We start from the raw sequence: 23,527 nt of genomic DNA, 5'->3' as shown, positions 1-23,527 counted from the left end.
AGGAGAGAAGAGAGACAGAATGCAGTAATCAACTTTACTGTTGTATTGAAAAACTGTTAATGAAATCTGTACATAGCCCCTTATATATAATACTCACTAACTACCCTAACTAATGATAACTAATTACAGTTGTACTACTCACTTACCAAATAACTATAAGTTGTTATCTCCTAACTAACTAACCACCACATGTGCTCTTCACGTGCTAAGTTATTCCCTTCTCAACATATTTTTTACTTAAAATTTATAAGTTAATTAGAGCTGTTGGTTTAAGTTGATGTAACCGTCAAACGTGAATAAGCATTTTCTATGCATATTAAGTGTAAACATCAAGCATTGTTGTTAATTACTTACTCCATTATGTAGTGTATTATATTAATCTGAGACTTTCAAAGGTCAAATTACTTGACTAAGCTAGTGTAATATACCAAGTGCCAATAATTTTTTCCAAATCTCAAAATCTTGTGTGCACCCATTCTCATCTTAACCCCAGCACAAAAGGAGAAATAGACTATTCCCACACAGGCAAACGCACAACTAAATGACGAATCTAGAAGGAAATGGGTCTTCATGGAAATGATGAAATTAAAAAAAGTGTCTTTTTTAATATTTTTTTATGTGTAAATAATAGATCTCGTATATGTAAAAGTAAATTTTCAATATATAAAAAAGAAAAATATGACCATAAAACTAAAAACAAATTTGTATTGATCCACAAAACCATTTGACACCGTATCGACAGGGAAAGAGAAGTCCAAACAGTGAACAAAAGAGAACCGACAAAGAGACTAACGAGTACAAAACCAAAGTGAAAAAAGAAGAAAAGGAAAAAGGGACAAACCAAGAAAGAAAAGAGCAGTTGAAGGGAAATTGCTGAAAATTCGAGGATTCATTTGCTGGGTAATTAGGTGGAAATTTGAAAGCAAACCAAGATTATTAGTGGAGTACTATGTTTCTAAGTGGTCACGACTCACGATTCATGTCATTAAAATGGTCCCACTAGGATTCTTTCAAAATATTCTACAGCTCAAAGATTATTTATACTACTGTTTTTATACAGTTATGAACGTGTGTGCCATTTCTATATCAATTTTCCCTAATCGTAACATTTTTGTTTAAGTTTGATATTATAATTATACATAACAAGTAATTCACCGAGATAATGGTCTTAATAAGTTCAAAAAGATTTCCTGCTATGATAATGTTTTCTTCTTTAAGTTTATCACGAAAAAAGTTTGAATGAGAAAAAACTTTATATCTTATGACTGTAACATAGGAGCCTTCCACTAGATTTCGTTCAATCCACATCACTAAAATTTTTGTGTATAAAGGAAGTCTTAGGATTAAGAACTTATTTTAATTTTGAAAATTTTAGGTGCAAATATGGTAACAAAATTTGTTTCACGTTGGATACCATCAACATATTACTGGCTCATTATATTCTTTCTTTGAAGATTTGAATTTGTTTTTTAATCTTTTAGCCTTGTTTTAGTAAAAATTTTCAAATTTTAAAAAAGGGAAAAAGCAAGTATTCGAAATGACGCGTCCTCGAATTCGGGGCCCACTGATGTGGAATATTTACCGTACGATATTTCCATATTATTTCGAGGTGCCCTGTATTATCGGCGAGTCAAGATATTTCTACTCGTTTTCCATTTCTTTAAAAACGGTCAAAGTGCCAAAAACGAAATCAAAAGGCATAAAACTTGCGCATAGGGTTCTTTGAAATCGTGAAAAAAGAGAGAGAGAAATGGCAGAGCAGCTAACGGAGGAGCAGATCGCTGAGTTCAAGGAGGCCTTTAGCCTTTTCGACAAGGACGGTGATGGTAATACTACTCATTTTATTCTAAACCTTACGGTAGTCTGATGATGTGATAATGTTTTTATGCATTTTTTTTTGTGGCCGAGGCGTTGTTTATGTTATTGCATCTGATTTGTTGATTTTAGAGTAGATCTAAGCTTTAGCTACACTTTTTTGGTTGACTTTCAATTATCGCGATTTACTGGTCAAGTGTTAGAAATTACTATTGAAAGCCTAAATTACGCCGTTTAGTTGGTTTTGTTGGTCTTGTTGTTCTGATATAAACTGAAGAAAGAAAAATGCTTAGGAACGGATCGTTTAATAGTTGAAGACGTTGAAGGACTAGAGTCTAAGTATCGTAGGATCAGTGATTGTTCAGTTTCGCTAATCTGCTCATAGAGAATATCGAAAATATTTAGGGAGGAAGAGCCACTTTTTATTTGTAGAGTTGTTAGTAATGGAGCTAGCTTTTACTTTTCCTGAAGGTGTGCCTAATGTGTTGCATATGAAAATTCTGTGTCACGTTTGGCAATTTCTATCACACTTAAACTCTGTTTGAAGTTTTGCATGTATCATTCGATTGATTGGTTGATCGCCCGTCTTGCAGCATTTATGGAAGTCCTTGTTTACTTGTTCCTTTACCTTTTTAGTTAAAACTCATGAAGTGCCTTTACTAAGCCGGTTTACAGTATTAGCCGTGTTTTTTATTGGAGTTGTTTCAAATCCAGAGAAAGATAAAAGTTTATGTGATCCGTTTTGGCTGAACAGAGTGTTCTTCTTTACTTTCCCGTTTGTTTCTCATTTTATTTGCAAAAAGGAGCTGCGTCTTGGTGAGCTTTTTCATATGATACCGTTGCATAGTTTTATCACCTTTTATTTTCTCAATGTAATTGCACCCTCTTTGCTCCTTAAAGTCCCAATGGAGATTCTTCATTTTATTCTCCTAAGGAGTACTCTCTATGTTAATATTTTGTTGTTAGTTAGTTTTCTGGTGATTATATCTCAATAAATAGCCTATGTGCCGCGAGCGAAATCAAAAGCTCTAGTTGTGATCTGAAATTTGCCTCTATAGGCTGTATTACTACCAAGGAATTGGGAACAGTGATGAGATCACTTGGTCAGAATCCCACTGAAGCTGAACTACAGGATATGATCAGCGAGGTTGATGCTGATCAGAATGGAACCATTGATTTTCCAGAGTTCTTGAATCTGATGGCGCGTAAGATGAAGGTATAGGAGTTCTAGCTTTTTTAATATTATGTCTTTCTTATGTGGCGCTGTTGAGATATTTGTGATGATGTCAGGTATTCTCAAGTTCTTTTTTCAGATGCCTCCTTGAAAATTGATCTTATAGACAATTTGGACTTATTTGACTAGTGTGGATGCCAACTTTGCTGTTATGATCCAAATCCTTTCTGTTTCTTGCAGTTGTGGTTGTTTTATGCATATATCAATTTGTGTTCGTATCTTGGTGCTCTGATTTTTTTTGGTAAATTATTTTCTGTGATTAGGGATTGTCGTGTTGTAATCCAACTTCATATATTCGTACTTGTCAGATATCAACTCGATAACATGCAGACACTGTTCATTTTAAAATATTTGTCGTATTTCAAGCGTTGAAATACTGCCGACGACTTTGATATTAAGTGATCTTTGGATCAAAATTGAGTATGCAATTGTCTGGACCCTTCCTAGATTCTATCAAACCATTCAAGAGAAACATTGTTCTAAGTTCTGCGGGCACCAATCAGACATTTTTACAAGATTTGTTAGTAAGAAGGTTTTACGATTAATCATTCTTTCTTAGGAAAAATGGTTCTTGACATGCAGAGGACTATGTAAATATCCAAGTCACTGTCCTGAGATAGTATCATCATCGAGGGATCAGTGATTGGTTAATTCTTCCTTTTGTTCTTTAGCATTTTGTTATTGTTTCACCATTGAATCTTATAAAAACATGACAAGGAAGACAGAAATGTGCTTTCTTCATCGATCAAATATTCTTAATTGTCAAATCTAGTAGTATTGTGCTCAAACAATAAGTTTTTATACTTGGGAAAACAATGTACCAGCTTTACCTCTTTCATGATGAAATATGATTTGGACTATTCTTGTGAAGGACACTGATTCTGAGGAGGAACTCAAAGAAGCTTTCAAGGTTTTCGATAAAGATCAGAATGGCTTTATTTCTGCAGCTGAGGTACCTTTCTGTAGAAAAGTAATTTTCTGCAAGTAATTATGAGTAAAGTGCAATTTAACATGCTAGTTGTATTTTCCTTAGCCACTATTGTGGGCAGCCGATTCGTAGCCTCTTATATCTACAATTTACATTTCAGCTTCGTCATGTAATGACAAACCTTGGAGAGAAGCTGACTGACGAGGAGGTGGATGAGATGATCCGAGAAGCAGATATTGATGGTGATGGGCAAGTTAATTACGAGGAGTTTGTTCGCATGATGCTTGCCAAGTGATGGCTTTAGATTCTTGTGTATTTTGTGCTGGCCACTTAGTTACTATAACTTCTAGCTGGCAGTTTATATTCTGTGTTGTTAAGACAAACAAATGTGTCGTATGCTTTTACTAGCATCTAGACTCCTTTCAGTTTATATGTTTTAACTTCTGGGCTACTGTTGTATACAGCTATAGTCCCTTGCCCATCCAAAGGGTAAAAGAAAAGGAGAAATTAGATAGTTCATTGGTAATATCTTGTTTGTTGCTTTGGTTTCTTTCCAGGCTACACAGTGTGTGTGTTCACTGTCTCTCTAACTGTTTTGTTTCCCTTTCTTTCTGGACTTTGCTTCTATCATTCAGGTCAAATGCAAGGTGATTATATCCTAAAGCTAGGGGTGCCAAAGTTAGGCCCAAAAATATGTAACCAGTCCAGCCCTCCCAATATTTCACAGCTTGGGCATGCAATATTTTCCTGACGGGCTTGATTGAGCATAACTCAATCCGACTCGTGAAAAAAGGTAGTCCAATTTCAACCCGTTAGGTTGCCGAAACTTCAACCTGTAAGAAACCGTTAGGCTTTGCGTTTCTTACCGTTTCATCCCGATTAATTCTTCTTTGGTTGCTGGGTGTTTTATGCTTATTCTTCAAATGTGTTTCATACTCATTGAGTCAGCTCTAATACATTAACCTTGCTGCCACTTGATGAAATTTTAATTTCATATTCAAGTGATTTGATACCTATGAATAATCTGGGTATGAGATCATGATTTAGAATTCAGGATGAAGAATTATCTTATTAAGCTAATCAGAGAATTTTTTTAAAACAAACTATGCCCATAATGATTTGAATATATACCTTATTTATGATAACCGAAAAAGAAATAACCTTTTTGAAATTTTATTTACTTGTTACATGCTCTACATTATGGCTGTCTAACCGGATGGGACGAGACAAAATTAATGGGACGGGACGACATTTAGCTAGGACGGTGGCGGGACGGGACAAACGGGACGAAACGGTAGGCCCATCCCGTCCCGCTAACAAACGGGACGGGACGAAACGGGACGGGACGAAACGGACGGTAGGCCCATCCCGTCCCGCTAACAAACGAGACGGGATGGGACGGGACGTGACGGGTTCGCGGGCCTTAAGTGCCATTTTAAAAAAAATTATTTAAGCATTGAGTTTGACAACGGATATTCTTTTGGCAATGACTAAGTTTTTAAAGTTTGCAACATCTAGTTTTTTGACTTATTCAATAAATTTAAAAATTAAACAAAAATTAGAAAACTAAATAAAGAATTATAAAATATTAAAACAAAAGACTTGTAATAAAATATTCTAGCAATTATAAATATATAATAGAGTTATAATTTATTTAATATAATTTCAATCCATTAAGTAACTAAGTAAGAGTGTAAGAGAATTCATAAAACAAATTCAACGCTTAGAGCCTTTTATTTTATTAATAGAACTTTCAAATCTCACATACAAATATAATTCTTTTGAAGAGCACCTAATCTATGCAGCCACCTTCTAGGAAGGGTTCTGTTTGAACTTTGAACTAGGCCTCTTAGTAGTCAATAAAAAATTATCATACTAATATTTGTAAGCTCCTATATAACTTCGTTGTAACTTATCTATAATTTCTCTCGGACATTGTTCTGGAATTGGCAATGTTGATTGATGTTCCATGAGTTCCATGCCGTCATCGCTCCCGGTGCTAAGTATCTCATTGTATTCTTCTTCTTCCCTAGTGGTTAATTTTTCAAAACCAAGATTTCTTCTTTCTGAATTAATCCAATCTCTGAATAATACGGAAATCTCTAGGCTGTCCTCTGCTAATGAATGTCTATGATCTCCGATTTGAAATCTTGCCGCGCTAAAAGCACTCTCCGATGCTACTGATGATGTTTGAATAGCAAGGATATCTCGGGTCATTATGGAAAGTGTTAGAAAAGCCTTGCCACGCTCCCTCCACCATGCCAAAAGTTGTTCGTTGCCTTCTTCGTCTTTAATACTTTCCAATCCTTGATTAAGATAAGAATCAAGTTCATCATCAATAGAGGAATCAAAACATGTTATATCATCCATATCTTCCCATAGAACTTCTAATCTAGACTTAGAAGTAGAAGGAGCAGTTTCACCACCTGTTGTTTCCATAGATTTATATTTATCAAATATTGATCTAACATAAGAATATATGTTTGCTTGGCATTCTTCGAGAGATGGTTGTTCATTTTCTTGAATTGCTAAATTCTCATAAATTTTACGAACAAGTCCCTTTGCACCTCTTAATTTTAAAGATGGGTTAAGTATAGTAGAAATTAAATAAACTTGGGGAATAGAAAAAAAATACTTTTTAAATTTTACAATCATTTCATTAATGGCCGGTGCATAAGTTGGATTAGTTTTATACTTACCAAATACAACAGAAATTCCATAAATATACCATAATATTTGTGTAATAGTAGGATAATATATACCAGAAAATTGTTTTGTAGCATAATAATTTTTTTTAAAAATTTAGTAAGCTCTTTGATCTGATCCCAATCAGAATCAACAATTTGATCAGCGGGGATACCATTATGCATATTAAATACCTTTTGTATAGGCACCCGATAATCATAAGCAACTTTAAGCATTTCATAAGTAGAATTTCACCTAGTATAAACATCTTTTGGAACTTTTCTATATGGAAGGTTAGCACTAGCACATTGTTGAGCAAATTCACGAATTCTACTCGCTTTATTAGCCGAAAAATATAGCCGCAAGCATGTTGTACTTTACTACAAGCATCAGAAAATAAATTAATACCATCTTTTACAACCAAGTTAAAAATATGGCATGCACATCTAACATAAAAAATTGCCAGATTAATTGGACAAAATCTAGTTCTTAAGCTAGTTGCTGCAGTTGTGTTAGCAGAAGCATTATCTAAGGTGATAGTTAAAACTTTATCAATGAGTCCATAAAAATCAAGTATTTGTAGAACAGTAGTTGCAATATATACTCCAGTGTGTTTTGAATCAACAAATTTATAACCAATAATACGTTTGCATGTTCAAGTGATGATCAACCCAATGATATGTAACAGTTAAATAATCACAACCATTAGGACTACGACCTATATCAGATGTGATAGACACTTTACAATCTAAGTGAAAAAATACACAACGAATATACTGAAGATATTCGGTTTGAAATTTAAAAATATCATTTCTAACTGTAGTCTTAGGAAAACCTTGAAAAGAAGGATTATAAGTTTCTTGTATATAATGAACAAAAGCAGGGTGAGAAGGAAAAGTAAAAGGTAAGCCACATACGGCTACCATTTTTGCTAAGTTCTCACGATCTCTATCTTTGTTATATGGGCGTAAAATCGTACCAGAAGCAGGGTCAAGTTGTTGTTGTAAAAAATTAGAACCCCCGCCAGATATACTAGGAGTGCTAGTACCAGTGCTAGGATCCGGTATTTGCCCGACTTTTATTTTAGCTTGTATCCATAAAGCTTTGTGGTCCCTACCTAAATGCCTAGATAAACCCCCCGTCCCACCACTTTTGGTGTGCACAAATCGTTGCTTACATATTTCACATATAGCACGTTGATTGACTTTATCATGTTTAAAAAATTTCCATACAAGTGATGTTTTGGGACGTTCACCCTTAGGCTTACCCCTTAGAGGAGGTACAGGGGGTAAAGCTCCAGATCGAGATTGACTCTGAGTTGGAGTTTGTGTTGCGGGACTAGTGGGTGTTTCATCTCATTCTTCTTCCTCATTTTCTTCATCCTCATTTTCTTCGTGCTCAATAAAAATATCCTTGCCAAATTGTCTTTGTAAAGTTTCATGATCTAGTTGTTCTCCGAAATTAATATTATAACATGCGGGGGTTGAGAAAATGAAGTTTCATCAACATGAGTCATTTCATCTATATGTTTTCTAATTATAGGAGAAGGGCTAGGATTAGGACTAGGATTAGGATTACTACTACTTTCACCTTTACTACTTTTTTTACTAATTTTTTTAAATACGCCAAATACATTTTTAGGTGCCATAATTTAAATACGAAATTAAATTTAAAAAGTTAACACAAAAATTAAAAACACAAATGAAATACGAAAATAGAACACGTAAAGTAAACACAAAAATTAAGCACTAAAATAATGCGCAAAAAATTATATATTAAAATTAGGAGATGGAACGAGTGCACCGTGATTAAATATTGAAACTTGAAGAAATTGCCCAAACTATTGCTCCAAATACTTGATAAATTAATTTGAAGCTTGAAAGTTACTCCAAATATTTGTCCAAATACTTGAAACTTATCACTTGATTGCGAGAAAATTGAGAGAATAATATAGATAGAATGAAAGGGATTTGAGAGAGAATAATTTATTTTTGTGGGAAGAAATGAAGAAGGATTGGGGTATTTATAGTAGAAAATAGGGCCAAAGTATAATTTAATAAACTTAGGGATTATATTAAAAGTTTGGGGGTAGGGGGTGTTTTGGTGGGAGTGGGGGCCAAATATGGCCGTTAGGAACGACTATTTTTGCAATTATAGCCGTTGCCCAACGGCTATAATTATAAAAAAAAAGGGACGAGGGACGGGACGGGACGGGACAGGTGGGACGGGACGGGCGGGACGGGCGGGACGGGACAGACGGGATAGGGGGGACGGGACAGGACGAAACGGGACGTGATAAACGAGACGAAATGGCCATCCCGTCCCATCCCGTGTCCCGTTTAACATGGGGCCATCCCGTTTAAAATTAAGTAGGACGGGACGGGACGTCCCGTCCCGTTGGACAGCCATACTCTACATGATATAAAGTATTACTACCATATGACATGGAGTGCATATTTTTTGTGTACAGTTGTTTCTTTCTTTTTCTTATTAATAATCTTTCGTGGCGTCCTGGGAGGCCTCCCAACGTCCAGCGCCACGGTCGGTCTCGTGGTCTCGGAAGCTCCAAGTGACAAGCGCGCATGTGACTCTGTTGCCCCACCGATAGCCATCGCCAATGCCCAGCCACAGGCAAATGTCAACAGCGCCGCGCGCGCAGACCCTGATGCTAAAGACAAAGTTGCTGCCAATGGACTTGTTTCTACCTTGTAGAAGACTAAGTCATTTTCATTGTAAATATAGAGTAGTTTTACTGTATTTTCTTTCAATGTTCTTCTACAACTTATTTAGGTCAAGTTATGTAACTTTGGTTTATTTTATTAAGCATTATTAAGGGGGATCAAGCAATCAAACTTTCTAGCAAGCAAGCAATTCTCTGTACTGGTGTCTCTCCCCCCGAACACCATGTTGCTTTTCTTTAATAGCTTCATTAATGCAATCAACATTTCTTTCATTCTCAATCCTCTTTTTTGTTATCTCAATTGCTCTTGACATTGGTTTTTCCGTACGACACTGACAATCTAGTCTAGCGTACGGAGGGGACCTTAGTTGGCGGACAGTAACTACACGGACATCGGTTGCTTAGCCTTACGTCGCCCTTCCAAGGAATTTCAGGAAGGCGCCGCGTAACAGTTGGTATCAGAGCCTAGGGTCAACATTGGACGAGGGAACACATTGCCATTACCACCATTTCTGACCATAGTGCTAAACTCTGGTGGTGAGTGAAGTACGAAGCCATCAAGGCCGGTGAAGATACTCTCGAGACATTGGCAGAACTGAAGGCATCCATACGCTACATATCTTCCCCGAAAATGTTGAGTACAATGCAAGGAGAAAGCTACGTGAGCTTTGCCAAACCAAATTAGTGCGGGACTACGTGCGAGAATTCTCTGCACTCATGATGAACATACGAGACATGGGGGACAAAGACAAACTCTTCACCTTCCTGGAAAGGTTGAAACCTTATGCCCGTATGGAGCTGCAAAGACAAAGGGTAGATACTTTACCCAAGGAGTGCTTTGGGGACTATCCAGTGGAAGCTCGGAAGGATAAGCCTCAACAGCCGGTCCGAGGGGGATACAAAGGGGGCCATCCTAGCACTGGGGTCCCTAGCAGAAGTGGAGGAGATCAGAGTGCAACCAAATCTAAGGCTCCCTCCTTAGGCAGTACTAGTGTTGCATCTAACAACACACCAGCTACTTTATAAACCGGGGATGAAGCTCAGACTCCTGCCGCCCATACTCCAGAGCAGCGAGTTCATGTTGGTCAGGTACCGGGTGTCATGGCGACACAGCCTGTGGTTTCAATTCAACCCGTGGTTAGGGCAACAACATATGAGGAAGAACAACTTAGACTTGAGAGGTACAAGAAGTACCACCCTCCTACCTTCAGTGGATTGGCGACAGATGATGCCCGAGTTTTTCTAGAGGAGTGTCACCGTATTCTTCGTATTATGGGTATTGTGGAGACGAGCGGGGTTGCTTTTACTATGTTCCAGCTCAGGGGAGCGTCTTATCAATTGTGGCGGGCGTATAAGTTGGGTATCCTGGCCGAGTTTGCGGCGGGCCACATTGGAATAATGAATTCCCCCATGCACAGATGAACGCCCATCAAGCTTTTGATGATGAGACAGATGACGACGCAGATAATGCTGACCAGACCGAACCCGTAGGTGCCTTCAATACCATGGTTGGCTCTATTTCTGAAGCCTTAGTGGGAACTAATGCTGGTATTCGTAAGAAGAAGGACCCATGCCCAATCACCAAGAAAGGGAAAAAGAAGGCAGATGAGAAGACTCCTCTTAAATAAGAGAGGACCTTAATGTTTGTCGAGATGAAGGTGAATGGCAAGCCCATTTGGGCGACGATAGATACGGGTGCTACCCATAACTACTTAGCCTCGACTCAGGTGGAGCGCTTTGGTCTAGTTGTAGGAAAGGGCAGAGGTCGTGTCAAGGCTATCAACTCACCTCCTCAGCCAGTTGGTAGAATAGCCAAAGAAGTACCAGTAAAGCTTGGCCCTTATGAAGGAAAATTCAACCTGCGTGTGGTGATCATAGATGACTTCGAGTTGATAGTAGGGCTGGAATTTCCGAGACAAACCAACACCATGCCGGTACCGTATGCCGACGTGTTACTAATGATGGGAGAAAACGGGGCCAAGCCCTGCATTATCCCGTGCCACCCCATAAAGATAGTCGCCGAGAATATCTCGGACTTGCAGTTAAAAAAAGGGGTCAAAAGACATGAACCTATGTTCCTGGCTACCCTATATATTAAAGATATAAAATGCTCCTCGGGTTCCAGTCCTGCACTCGTGAAGGAGATGCTACTGGAATTTGAAGACATCATGCCACAAGACATGCCAAAGCGACTCCTGCCTAGGTATACTGTGGACCATGAGATTGAGTTGGCACGGGTGCGAAGCCACCCGCCCGGGTGCCGTACAGAATGTCACAACCCGAACTCACTAAGATTCGGAGACAATTGACGGAAATGCTAGACACAGGGATCATCGTACCCTCCAAGTCCCCATACAGGTCCCCTGTGCTATTCCAAAAGAAACACGATGGCAGCTTATGACTCTGTGTGGATTATCAGGCTCTAAACAAAATCACTGTGAAGAACAAGTACTCAATTCCGCTAATGGAAGACTTGTTCGATAGGCTAGGTAGTGCAACAATGTTCACCAAAATAGACCTGAAGACAGGTTATTGACAAGTTCGGATTGTGGAGGGTCATGAACACAGGACGACCTGTGTGACCAGATATGGGTCGTACGACTTCCTGGTCAAGCCATTCGGCTTGACTAACACTCTAGCCATATTTTGCACCCTGATGAACCAAGTCTTCTGAGAGTACATTGACGAATTCGTGTTGGTCAACTTGGATGACATTGTGGTATATAGTCAAACACTAGAAGAACACCTGGAGCACTTGCGGAAGGTTCTAGGCCGATTGCGGGAGCGCGAATTATATGCAAAGCTATCCAAGTGCTCTTTTGCTCAAAAATGGATTGACTTCCTCGGATATGTCATCGAGGAAGGGCGGATCAAGATGGACCAGCAGAAGATTCAGGCTATCACAGATTGGCCGCCGCCCAAGGATATCCACGCCTTGAGGGCATTCCTTGGCCTATGCAACTTCTATCAGTGATTTGTAAAAAAGTACTCCCTCATCGCAGTGCCATTGACAGAACTTCTCAAGAAGGTCACGCCTTGGAATTGGGGACCCAAGCGAGCTGAGGCCTTTAACTCATTAAAAGCGGCTATGTCTAGTAGCACCGTCTTAGCCCTCCCGGACTTGGCCAAGCCATTCGAGGTACAAACGGTTGCCTCCGACTATGCCCTTGGTGGAGTCTTACTACAAGAAGGCATCCCGTAGCGTACGAGAGCCGGAAGGTGAAGGATGCAGAGCGGCGCTATGCCGCCCATGAGAAAGAATTATTAGCTGTCGTTCATTGCTTTCGCCTTTGGAGGCACTATTTACTGGGAACCCCGTTCGTGGTCAAGATAGACAATACGGTTGTTAGCCATTTCGTGACCCAGCCGAAGATGAATGGTCGACAGGCCAGGTGGCAGGAACAACTAGCGGAATTTTACTTCAACTTGGAGTACCGAAGTAGGAAGACTAATCATGTTGCTGATGCGCTCAGTCGGAGAGATGATCTAACATCGGTGTGCCTACTCGCCACCCTAAGGGGGAGCGAAGTAGTCACCACCATAAAAGACCAGATACATGATCTACTCATCAAGGATCATGCTGCATAATATTTGGTTGATTTGGTAGGACAGGGCAAGACTCGCCAGTTCTACACAGAAGATGATTTTCTGAAAGTGAAAGGGAACCAATTATATGTTCCTAAAGGAGGAGATCTGCGAAGGACTCTTCTGGCGGAAAGCCATGATACTTTGTGGGCCGGTCATCCTGGTGAGGAACGCACCATGGCATTACTTCGCCATGCTTATTGGCCTCAAATGGCCGATGACATCGCTCAGTATGTGAAGACTTATCTAGTATGCCAGAAGGATAAGTCGGACCACTTGACGCAAGTGGGACTCTTAGAACCACTAGCTGTCCCAAAAAGACCTTGGAAAAGCGTTTCCCTGGATTTCATCACCGGATTTCCCAAGGTCGGAGATCTCACAACTATCTTGGTTGTGGTGGATCGCTTTTCCAAGTATGCTACCTTTATAGTAGCCCCACAATATATATCAGCAGAAGATATAGCTCGACTCTTCTTCTCCCATGTCGTCAAATATTGGGGCCTGCCTAAAGACATCGTTAGTGATCGCGACTCACGCTTCACTAGCAACTTTTGGACCCAACTCTTTAAGTGCCTCGAGTAAAAATTGAGTCACAGATCAAGTTTTCATCCGCAATATGATGGCCAAACGGAGAGATTCAATGGCATGCTTGAGGAATATCTCCACCACTTCGTAAACGGATCGTAGAAGAAACGGGTAAAGCTTCTGGATGTTTCTCAACTGTGTTTCAATTCACAAAAGAGCTCTAGTACCAACCGAAGCGCTTTTGAAATTGTTACCGGACAACAACAGCTATTCCCACACACCGTCAATGCACCAAACATGTCAAAATCTCCTCGAGATTCTAGCTTCTCAAAAGAATGGAAGTGAAATTTGGAGATAGTGCGGAGCTATCTTGTCAAAACCTAAAAGCGAATGAAGAGGCATGCTGATCAAAATCCTCGCTTTGTTGAATACCAAGTAGGAGACAAAGTGATGGTCAAAATCCCAAAGCAGTACTTGTTTGCAGGGGTTCATGACCCTCGCCTATTGCAAAAATATATTGGACCCTTGTCCATTGAAAGGCGTATTGGGAAAGTTGCATACCGGGTGGATACCCCAGCTTGGTGGAAAATCCATCCTGTTTTCCATGTCAGTCTCCTGAAACCTTTTCGGGAAGATATGGAGGATCCTTCACGAAGCCAACTCACAATACCAAGTATTCGAGGCCCCAATTCAACCGGGAAAAGGCGTGCTGAAGCTATTCTTGATGATCGAGTGATTCACGCCTCAAGAAAAGATCACCAGGAGTTCTTGGTGAAATGGCAGGGATGTGATGCAGAGGAGAATACTTGGGAGAGGGAAACAAACCTCAAAGCCTACAAGAGCCTAATTGATGATTATCTTGCAAGTAAGGCATCGAGGACGTCACCAACTCAGGTGGAGGAGAATGTCATGGGCGGCTTTTCAGCCATGCCCCATGACTCCTTGGACGAGCTCCCTGGCGTCCTGGCAAGCCTCCCAATGCCCAGCGCCACGGTCGGCCCCGTGGTCTCGGCAGATTCAAGTGACAAACGCGCATGTGTCTCTGTCGCCCCACCGATAGCCATCGCCAGCGCCCAGCCACATGCAGATGCCAACAGCACCGCACGTGCAGACAACGTCGCGCGCGCAGACCCTAATGCTAAAGACAAAGTTGCTGCCAACAGACTTGTTGTAAAAGACTAAGTCCTTTTCATTGTAAATATAGAGTAGTTTTACTATATTTTCTTTCAGTGTGCTTCTACAACTTATTTAGGTCAAGTTATGTAACCTTGGTTTATTTTTTTAAGCATTATTAAGGGGATCAAGCAATCAAACTTTCTAGCAAACAAGCGATTCTCTGTACTGGTGTCTCTCCCCCCGACACCGTGTTATTTTTCTGTAATAGCTTTCATTAATGCAATCAAGCTTTCTTTCATTCTCAATTCTCTTTTCTGTTCTCTCAATTGCTCTTGACATTGGTTTTCCCGTACGACACTGACAATCTATTCTAGCGTATGGAGGGAACCTCAGTTGGCAGATAGTAACTACACTGACATCGGTTGCTTGGCCTTACGTCGCCCTTCCAAGGAATTTCAGGAAGGCGCCGCGTAACAGTAATCGTGATTTTTCACAATTGCTCAATAGTTACACTCCAATTTAACATTGAATAAATCGCATAGCCTGACCCAGAGTGATATATAGAATAAACAAACAAGATAAATTAGGATAATTTATTTGTCTTGAATTCATTATCTTGGATGATAGAACAATTGTTAAGTACCAGACCACAGTTCTCAACAAACTAGTAAAACAAATAATTTTGAGAGGTTTTAATGACAGAATTGAATTTATTTTGATTTAAATAATAGGGTTTTCTGTCCATTGATGTCTCTAGAAAGAATGAATAGAAGTTGGGACAAGTCGACAATTGACAGCGCAAAAAGGCTAGTTCAATTTCAAATGTATGAGTCAGTTCTTTATTGTCGGACCTCATGATCTTAGAAACATTAACGACTTCGTGATTCTTGATTTTCACAGTTTCTTCATACTAATTAAACTGACATATATAGAAAGTTTAGATTCATAACATTTGATCATGATTAGACAGTTCTCTTATATGTAAAATTAAAGGTGACTTCTTCTTGAATTTGCTTTCTTTTCCTATTTGTGAGAACCACTGGGTTGTTTTGCTTTTGTATACAACTGAATATTTTTGTATTATAGTATAAGATATTCATATGATGATCAATTAAATTGGTTGAACTTGTTGTAAATGGGCACAGCACATGAGCTGAGCAATAAAAAAGGATAGTTTCAAAATCATCAGAGCATCTTGAGTGATTGTAAATAGTTTAATGCTACAAGAACAATCGAGCCAGAGGGGTAAGAGGGTCAAGATTTGTCCTAGTTCATGAACACAAATATTCTGTCCAGTGAAGGGGAAACAATCTTGTTTTCAAACTTGTATAGATTATAATTGTCCCAAAATCCTTTACTTCGTTTGTGTATAATTTGATCATTAGTGAAAAATATGATTTTTTGTGGCACGCGGCTAGCTGCATGTTTATGTTAAGCAAGAGTTGCTTCTGAGTCACTCGTTAATGTCATTCTGGTTATTGAAACTTTGGAATTTAAAATTTTGAGTCGTCATATGTTGAAATTGCAGGGAGGAGGAATGTACGCTGATAGTACTCAGAAAGGTTATGTTGAGGAGGGAATTATGAAAAGTAGTACTACAAGAAACGAAAAGGAGAAAGAGAATATCATGATTAAGTGATAAAAGTGTAGCGTACAAACACTATTGATTTGATATAAACACTTAATTTATGTCTTAATTTTTACCATGAGACAATTTTAAGGCCGAAGTCTTTCCTCTTTGAACATATATTATTTAAACTTTAAGAAAGAATTCTAATCTTGTATGTGTAATGCAATTTTTTGCGAAAGAAATTCAGATATAACCGTCTCCTAGCTCCGCCCTGTATACAACATGAATTACCAAAAAGGGGTAGAACTTCAAGTAGCACGAAACAGAATACTGAAGCATTCGGCTACAAGGAGCGGAAATAAGGGTGTGGGCTAAGTTTTGACACGTTTAGTGCAATGATTTTCCCAAATTTGGTCCATTACGATTGTGACTTATTCCAACCACAAATATTGCAGAGACTCGGACAAGTATGAATGCAAGTCTATCCAAGTCACTCGGCCTCATCTAGTAGGATGTATTTGAGAAAATTTTATATGTATTAGTTTTTGTATTATTAATATATAATTAATATATTCAAGAAGTTGTTCGTCAATTCGGTACGTTCCAACTCTTAAGTTTAACTATTATAGTTTTGTTTGTTTTAGTATGTATAATTATAATTAATATCGCCTTTTTAAAACTTTTAGTACACCAAACAAATAGTCAGTACGAAATATAATTAATCTCAATATTACTAATTTCAGCATTACTAATACACTACGCTCGGTACTATTCTTATACATCTTGCCAAATGGCCCCTGACTGTTTAACACGCAAAATCAAAAACGGATATTTATATTTCCTTTTTTTTTTTTAATTTTATTTTTCATTTGTGCTAGCATTCTCTAATCAATAACAATATTTATTATCTTTAAAGGTGACCAAAGAGTAGAAAAAGTTCAATGCAAGTTTTGATATATGGATGGACGCAAAGAGACAGTTTCTGCATATATAGATTTCCGAAGGCCAAAGGGATAAGATTTCAGAAGCATCAGAAATTCTCCTACCTATTGCTGTACATAGATCTAAAACAGCATATATATGTTTGAAACCTATCTACAATTCTAAAAATATAGAACTGATAGTATCCATTTTTTTGCTAGAACTTAAGTTGAAGGACTTTTTCCTATGTGTGTCATTTTCTCATCAAAGAAAGAACAAAGGTATTCCCATCCGATATTTGGTACCAGCATTGGGCCTGATTAAATTCGAATTCGCACGGAAAAGTTTTATATTAGGGTACAACGTTTTCTAACAATAGTGACTTCATATATAGGGCTCGAATCCAAGACCTTTCGTTAAGAATAATAACTACTTATCATTCCACCACAATCCTCATCGGTGCACATTACCATCCTAACACTCCTTAGATGCAGTTACATTCATTGATTCTTATAGTTGTATCAGAAGAAAATGGAAAAGGAACAAGGTAAAAATGTCTCAAGTGCTGCAGTACAAGATTTGGATATTAATTAGTGGATTAAAACAAAAGGAAAAAGATAAAAAGGGAATAACTTAACCTAGTACTCCTTGAGAAGTAAGAATTACTAAATCTTATTGAGTAAGAGAAGATGCATTGCCAGTGGATATAGAGGAAGTGTTATTCTTATGATTATGCATCCATACTTTAAACACCTTTCTACTTACCCCTACCTCTCTGCAAAATCTTTCAGTTTCATTTTCTTGATCTTTCCTTTGCAGCGTCCATCCTAATTTCTCCGCAAATGCCAGCATTTTCTCCTTCTGATCTGTCGTAAACTTTGTCCGAAATCTCTTCTTCCCGCTCCTCGGTGACTCCTCAGCTGTCCTCCCTCCGGCGTAGTCATCTGCTGCCATGATTTCTCGGTCGCGGCTGCTATTGTTGCTGTAACTAGCACCGTAAATGACTTTCACCATGACAACCACAGGCAGCGCAGTGTAAGCTTGCGCTGCCCGGGGAAGTGTTGTTGTTGTTGTCGTCGTCATCAAGAGTGAATTCTCCACAGCCGTCAGTGGCATAACTTCCGAGGCTGGCTGCATGGTTCCTTAAGCACTCTCTGTAAATATTGTCATTTGCTTTGTCTCCTTGCATTATTCTCTCTCCCTCTCCTTATTCTTCCTCTCTTGCCTTTCTACTGTACGTTGTTGCCACTTAATGATGATAAGCTTTATATGCACATTGCATTCCCTAGTTTTTAATAACAGTATCTTACACAAATAGCCATTTGAATTTATTCTTTATTTTACTTATTCGGTATACATAAATTATACCCTGGTTATATATTATTATATACATAATATTATATATTTTACTGTTATTTTTAGTTTAAGTGATGGGGTGAGCGACTGTTTAAGTTATAAATTATTTTATAACACTGGTACATTTTTTTTTTTTTTGCATAGTCCGCTCGTACATGATCTAATGTTTTTTTTGTTTTATAACAACGTAGCTCCATCTTTCTTTTTTCACCTTACACCAAGTATCAACAATAGCGGTTCACTTACATATACACTCTTATTATAAGTCAAACTCTTGACATACCAGAAGGAAAGTTAAGGTGTCTTTGACTGGACCAAAAGTACAAGTTTTTACTTCTTAAGTGGGAAAAAAACAAGTTTTTACTTCTTAAGTGGCAAAAAAACAAGTTTTTACTTCCTTAACATGTTAATTTGAGGACAAAGTCTTCCTCTACTTTATGAGCTAAATTGATTTGGCCTCAATTCTAAATAAAGGTACATTTCTTTATCTTAGTTACACTAGGATGTGACATGGAATGTGTGTGCTAAGACTGTCAATATTATTTTTCGTAAAAGAATATTTCTTGAAAATAATTGGTCACTACTTGACCACCTCAAATTGATAATATTTTCTTAATAAATATAAATTAGATGCAGGTTATAATTCATGTCATTTATGAGCGTGAGCCATTTTCTTACAAGTATCTCAACTCTTGCTACTACATAAGTATTACTTACCAGTTAACATGGAAACATTGTCGTTAGTTTTTTAATGCTCAATACTATCATAAAAACACAATCATCTGCCCTGCCTCTTATCTTCTGGGTTTATCATATGTCAAATACTTCCATAACCAAACATTTTCTTCTGGGTGTATTTTCTTATGCTTAGTTCTCTTTTACTCTCTGGTGTTTCTCTTTCTCATTTTTATTCCTATTCTTGTTTCTTTTGTTACGGTTGATCTATTATCGAGTTGTTGTTTATTGCTTGTTGCTATTGATGTTTCTTCTTTTTCATCTTTCCTTGAGCCGAGGGTCTATCGAAAACCACCTCTTTACCCTCACAAGGTAGGGGTAAGGTCTGTGTACACTCTACCTCTACAGACCCCATTTGTGAAATTACACCAATTTTTTTTATTGTTGCTCTCCCGCGGACGTTTTTACTTATCTCTAAAATCTATAAACATCATTTGTCCAAAGAGAGAAACGAAATACATTCATGAACTTAAAATGGATTCAAAATATAGCAAAGATTATGTTGAATTAACAAATATTTAGTAGTCAAGGCATAGGTATTCTGACATTAGAGTAAGGCCTCATGTTTAAGAGACAGGGAGTAGTTAGGTGATCTGTAAAACATTTTTGTGAATATTGATGTAGTTCTTGTGCAAGACAAGTCGACCATTGACAGCACAAGAAAGCATTTTTAGTTCTGCAGAAACCAACGTGATTATGTGAAACAAAATCTTCACAATATCAATTCAATAATATCAGAAAAGGATAATTCAATTTCAATGCATGAGTCAGTTCTTCATTGTCGGACCTAATCTTAAAAATGTTAACGACTTCATTATTCTTTCTTTAAAGAAGCTATGCCACATCCTATTAAATTTCATGGACCATTAAAATAGTTTGATTAGTCACAGTTTCTTCGTACTAATTAAATTGACTAATATAGAAATTCTACTTTAATATCATTTGATCATGATTAGCATTTCTTCATCTCTTGTATCGTTTTATTTGTGACTTTCTTATTTCAACCATTGGATCATTTTAATTTGTTTGTGATCACAACTGAATATTTTTGGATTATAAAAACTGTAATATGACATGCAGTTAAAATGGGTTGAAATTATTATCAATGGGGCCCTTTCTTCCCTTGTAATTGGGCACATCACATGAGCTGGTCAATACAAAGGGATAGTTGCAAAATCAATGAATCTTGAGTGATTATAATTAAATTAATGCTACAAAAACAATGGAGCCAGAGGGGTAAGGAGAGTCAAAATTTGTCCTAGTTCATGAACACAAATATTCTGTCCAATGAACATGTCTAAGGCTGACTTCACTCGTATGGGGAAAAACAATAATGTTTTTTCAATCTTTTTATACTAAAATGTAAATTTTCCTAAGGTTAAAATATGGAATTAATAATCGTATTCTCATGACATTGTGGGGTATAAGTATTAATTGTACAACATTAACTTTGAGTAGGTGTGGAAGGGACCCGTGAACAGTATGGGATAATCTCAATAATGCACTCTTCGGGAATATGCAGAGAAATAATGATGGAGAGGACCAGCCAGTCCTTTTTGTACTTTTGGCCACTTTTATGAGAAATCAGAATTCAGAATAATGGAGAACGTGTTTGGGGTGTGGCCTTAAGCATTTGTATATACTAGTAGCATTTTGCTCGTCTAAAATACAATTAATTAGACGTAGTTGATATGACAAAAGGACTTAATTCCTAATATAACGATCGACCTATAGTGAAAAAATGTTGACAATCCAACATACAATAATGGCATGCGTTGAGTGGAGGAAAATACAACAGATGGGTGGGCTAAACTAAATTTCAAAATATGAAAGACACAAGCATTACGACGACTATACCACCCAATCAACTCTGATTGAACACTTTAACTAGAGTTAGAGGCTGACCTGCAATCGAAGTGTAGAGGGATGGAATATATGACTCTATGTCACTTCGATGCTAGTAAGGGAAAAGTTCAAGTAAATCTTTTCTTTTTTGGATTATTTTGAGTGAAGAATAAGATTGAGACTGGGCTTGGGCCGGTCTTGGCCCACATACTGGGCTCGGTCCACACCCAAGTTTTGACCCATGAACCGACCTAGCCTATAACTGGACCAAAATCGGGATAGGAGCTGGGTCGACGGGCCCAATGTAGATTATTTTGGATCCCTTATGCAAAAATCGACATACAGATTAAATATATGTTACGCATCGCTGGGCTATTTGCAGTCATACCCTATATTTGTACCACCTTTTAACCTGTACTCTATTTTTAAAAATTATTGATTTGGTAGCTAGCTGACAAAAAATCCATAATAATATGACAATTATACCCCTGACAAAACATATAAAAGATGCATCACGCATAAATCACTTTACGGTTCTCCTCCATCACTCCGTCCCTCCTCAGATCTCCTCTCGCAAACCAGAAAGTTGAACCAGATTCAAATTTCAAATTCAAAATTACAAAATACATTGTAAGTATTACAATTCATCTTCAGAATTCAAATTAGTTTTTGAAACGGATTAATCTTCATGATATATGTTTCTGTAATTATTTTCGTAATTCATCATGCTTTTTAAGTTTTAATTCAATCAACGCGTAGATTTTAATCACACTTGCATGAAGTTGTTTGACGGATGAAACATGAACTTTTTACTGATAGATCTTCAAAAACTTTGCATTCTAATTTAACGTGAAAGCTAAAAATTCTTGCTTATGAATACTGTTAAATGCAGGACAAATATGCTGAAATTTTGTCCTGCATTCAACAGTTTTGTTATGACGAAAAACATGCTGAAGTTTTTGGTTTATTTGCTAAACAAGCTAAGTTTTTACATAATTTGCTAAAAATTCACACTAAAAATGCTGAAGTATTTGTCTTGCAGTCTAAACAAACTGAAGTTTTTTAGTTCATTTGCTAAGATTTCAACACTAAAATATGCTGAAGTTATATCCTGCGTTCAATAATTTTCTCATGAGCTTTTTCCGAAACTTCAGCAGAAAATACTGAAGTTGTTTAGTTTATTTGTAAAAACTTCAGGACAAACGTGCTGAAGTTTTCCTCCTGCACTATGTAATTTTCTAATGAATTTTATTTAATGCATGCTGAAGTTAAATTTAGTTCATTTGCTGAAAGTTCATACCAAAATGTGCTTAAGTTTTGTCCTGCATTAAACAACTTTTTCATGAGCTTTTTTCGAAAACTTCAGTATGACAAGCTTAAGTTTTTTAGTTCATTTGCTAAGATTTCATCACTAAAATATGCTGAAGTTTTTTCCTGCATTCAATAGTTTTGTCATGAGCTTTTTCCGTAACTTCAGCAGAAAATGTTGAAGTTGTTTAGTTCATTTGTAAAAACTTCAAGAAAAACGTGCTGAAGTTTTTCTCCTGCACTATGTAATTTTCTCGTGCATGCTGAAGTTAAATTTAGTTCATTTGCTAAAAGTTCATACCAAAATAACTTTTTCTTGAGCTTTTTTTCGAAAACTTCAGTATAAACAAGCTGAAGTATTCCAGTACAGTTGCTAAAATTTTAACTTAAATGCGCTTAAATTTTTTTCCTGCAGTATGTAATTTTCTAATGAATTTTTTATAAACTTTACACTTGAATTCTTTTGTTCAGTTTCCTAATACTTGACACTAAACATGCTTCTGCAGGATGAGTTCGATTTGCCTTGTTATTACTTTCAATGGGAGGTGGACTTTTGATTTCAAATACTTGGATCATGATACAAAACTTGTTCTGCTTAATAAACAAGTATCATTCTATACTTTTCAAAAGAAAATTAGTGAAGTTACAAATATTGATTCAACCAAATATTCACTAAACATATGGTTTGATATCAAACTAAATACAAGCAAAGGGATGCTTGTAACTTCAGATGAAGAACTCAGAACTTGTATACATTTGCTAACAACTAATTCAGCCTACAAGAATTGTCATTTTGCCGTCGAAAAAATACAACTCATTTCTGACAGTATAGCTGCTTCAGAATCTGCAATATTCAAATCATCTCTTGCATATACAATAGATTAAGAACAATTTGCTGGTTATCAACATGAACTAGAACAGCCAATAATGGAAGTAGACAACGAGCAACAACCTTCTAACATTATGACTGTTTCAGAATATGGAATGCTGCAACAATTACCCGCCGCTACAATAAATTCATACCAGTTTGTTGACGATCAAGAAGAAGAATGACAACTAATAATGCAAATATACAACCAACACACGATCCAATAAATATTTTTGTTACCATCTGCAATGACAAACAACAACGAAGATGAAGAAAATAGGGAATTGATACCGATAACATAAGATACAATTGGAGAAATTGCTGAAATTTCTACTGTTTCTATGAAATCAAGAAAA

At 37.4% G+C, this 23,527-nt stretch overlaps 2 protein-coding genes across 2 annotated transcripts; one reads left to right on the top strand and one right to left on the bottom strand.

Annotated features, from left to right (window-relative positions):
- The first annotated feature begins 1,665 nt into the window (after positions 1 to 1,665).
- Positions 1,666 to 4,503, top strand: LOC107781984 (calmodulin). The gene is made up of 4 exons (XM_016602813.2): positions 1,666 to 1,826; positions 2,874 to 3,031; positions 3,921 to 4,001; positions 4,138 to 4,503. Exons 1-4 carry the CDS (start codon positions 1,751 to 1,753, stop codon positions 4,270 to 4,272), a joined length of 450 nt encoding a protein of 149 aa, XP_016458299.1. The 5' UTR covers positions 1,666 to 1,750; the 3' UTR covers positions 4,273 to 4,503.
- A 12,976-nt stretch (positions 4,504 to 17,479) lies between these two features.
- LOC107821316 (zinc-finger homeodomain protein 11) lies at positions 17,480 to 18,339 on the bottom strand. Its single transcript, XM_016647754.2, is given in 2 exon segments — positions 17,480 to 18,002; positions 18,004 to 18,339. Coding segments are annotated over 2 exon segments (516 nt in total). The 5' UTR covers positions 18,249 to 18,339; the 3' UTR covers positions 17,480 to 17,731.
- Between the last annotated feature and the right edge of the window lie 5,188 nt (positions 18,340 to 23,527).

This window comes from Nicotiana tabacum, chromosome 4, assembly GCF_000715075.1.
Source record: "Nicotiana tabacum cultivar K326 chromosome 4, ASM71507v2, whole genome shotgun sequence".
Lineage (NCBI taxonomy): Eukaryota > Viridiplantae > Streptophyta > Magnoliopsida > Solanales > Solanaceae > Nicotiana > Nicotiana tabacum.
This window is presented reverse-complemented; position numbering and strand designations above follow the sequence as displayed.

Coding starts and splice junctions, on each gene's coding strand:
- LOC107781984 (XM_016602813.2), top strand. CDS start 1,751: ATGGCAGAGCAGCTAACGGAGGAGCAGATCGCTGAGTTCAAGGAGGCC. Junction 1,827..2,873: donor TTTCGACAAGGACGGTGATG/GTAATACTACTC, acceptor TTGCCTCTATAG/GCTGTATTACTACCAAGGAA. Junction 4,002..4,137: donor GCTTTATTTCTGCAGCTGAG/GTACCTTTCTGT, acceptor TTTACATTTCAG/CTTCGTCATGTAATGACAAA.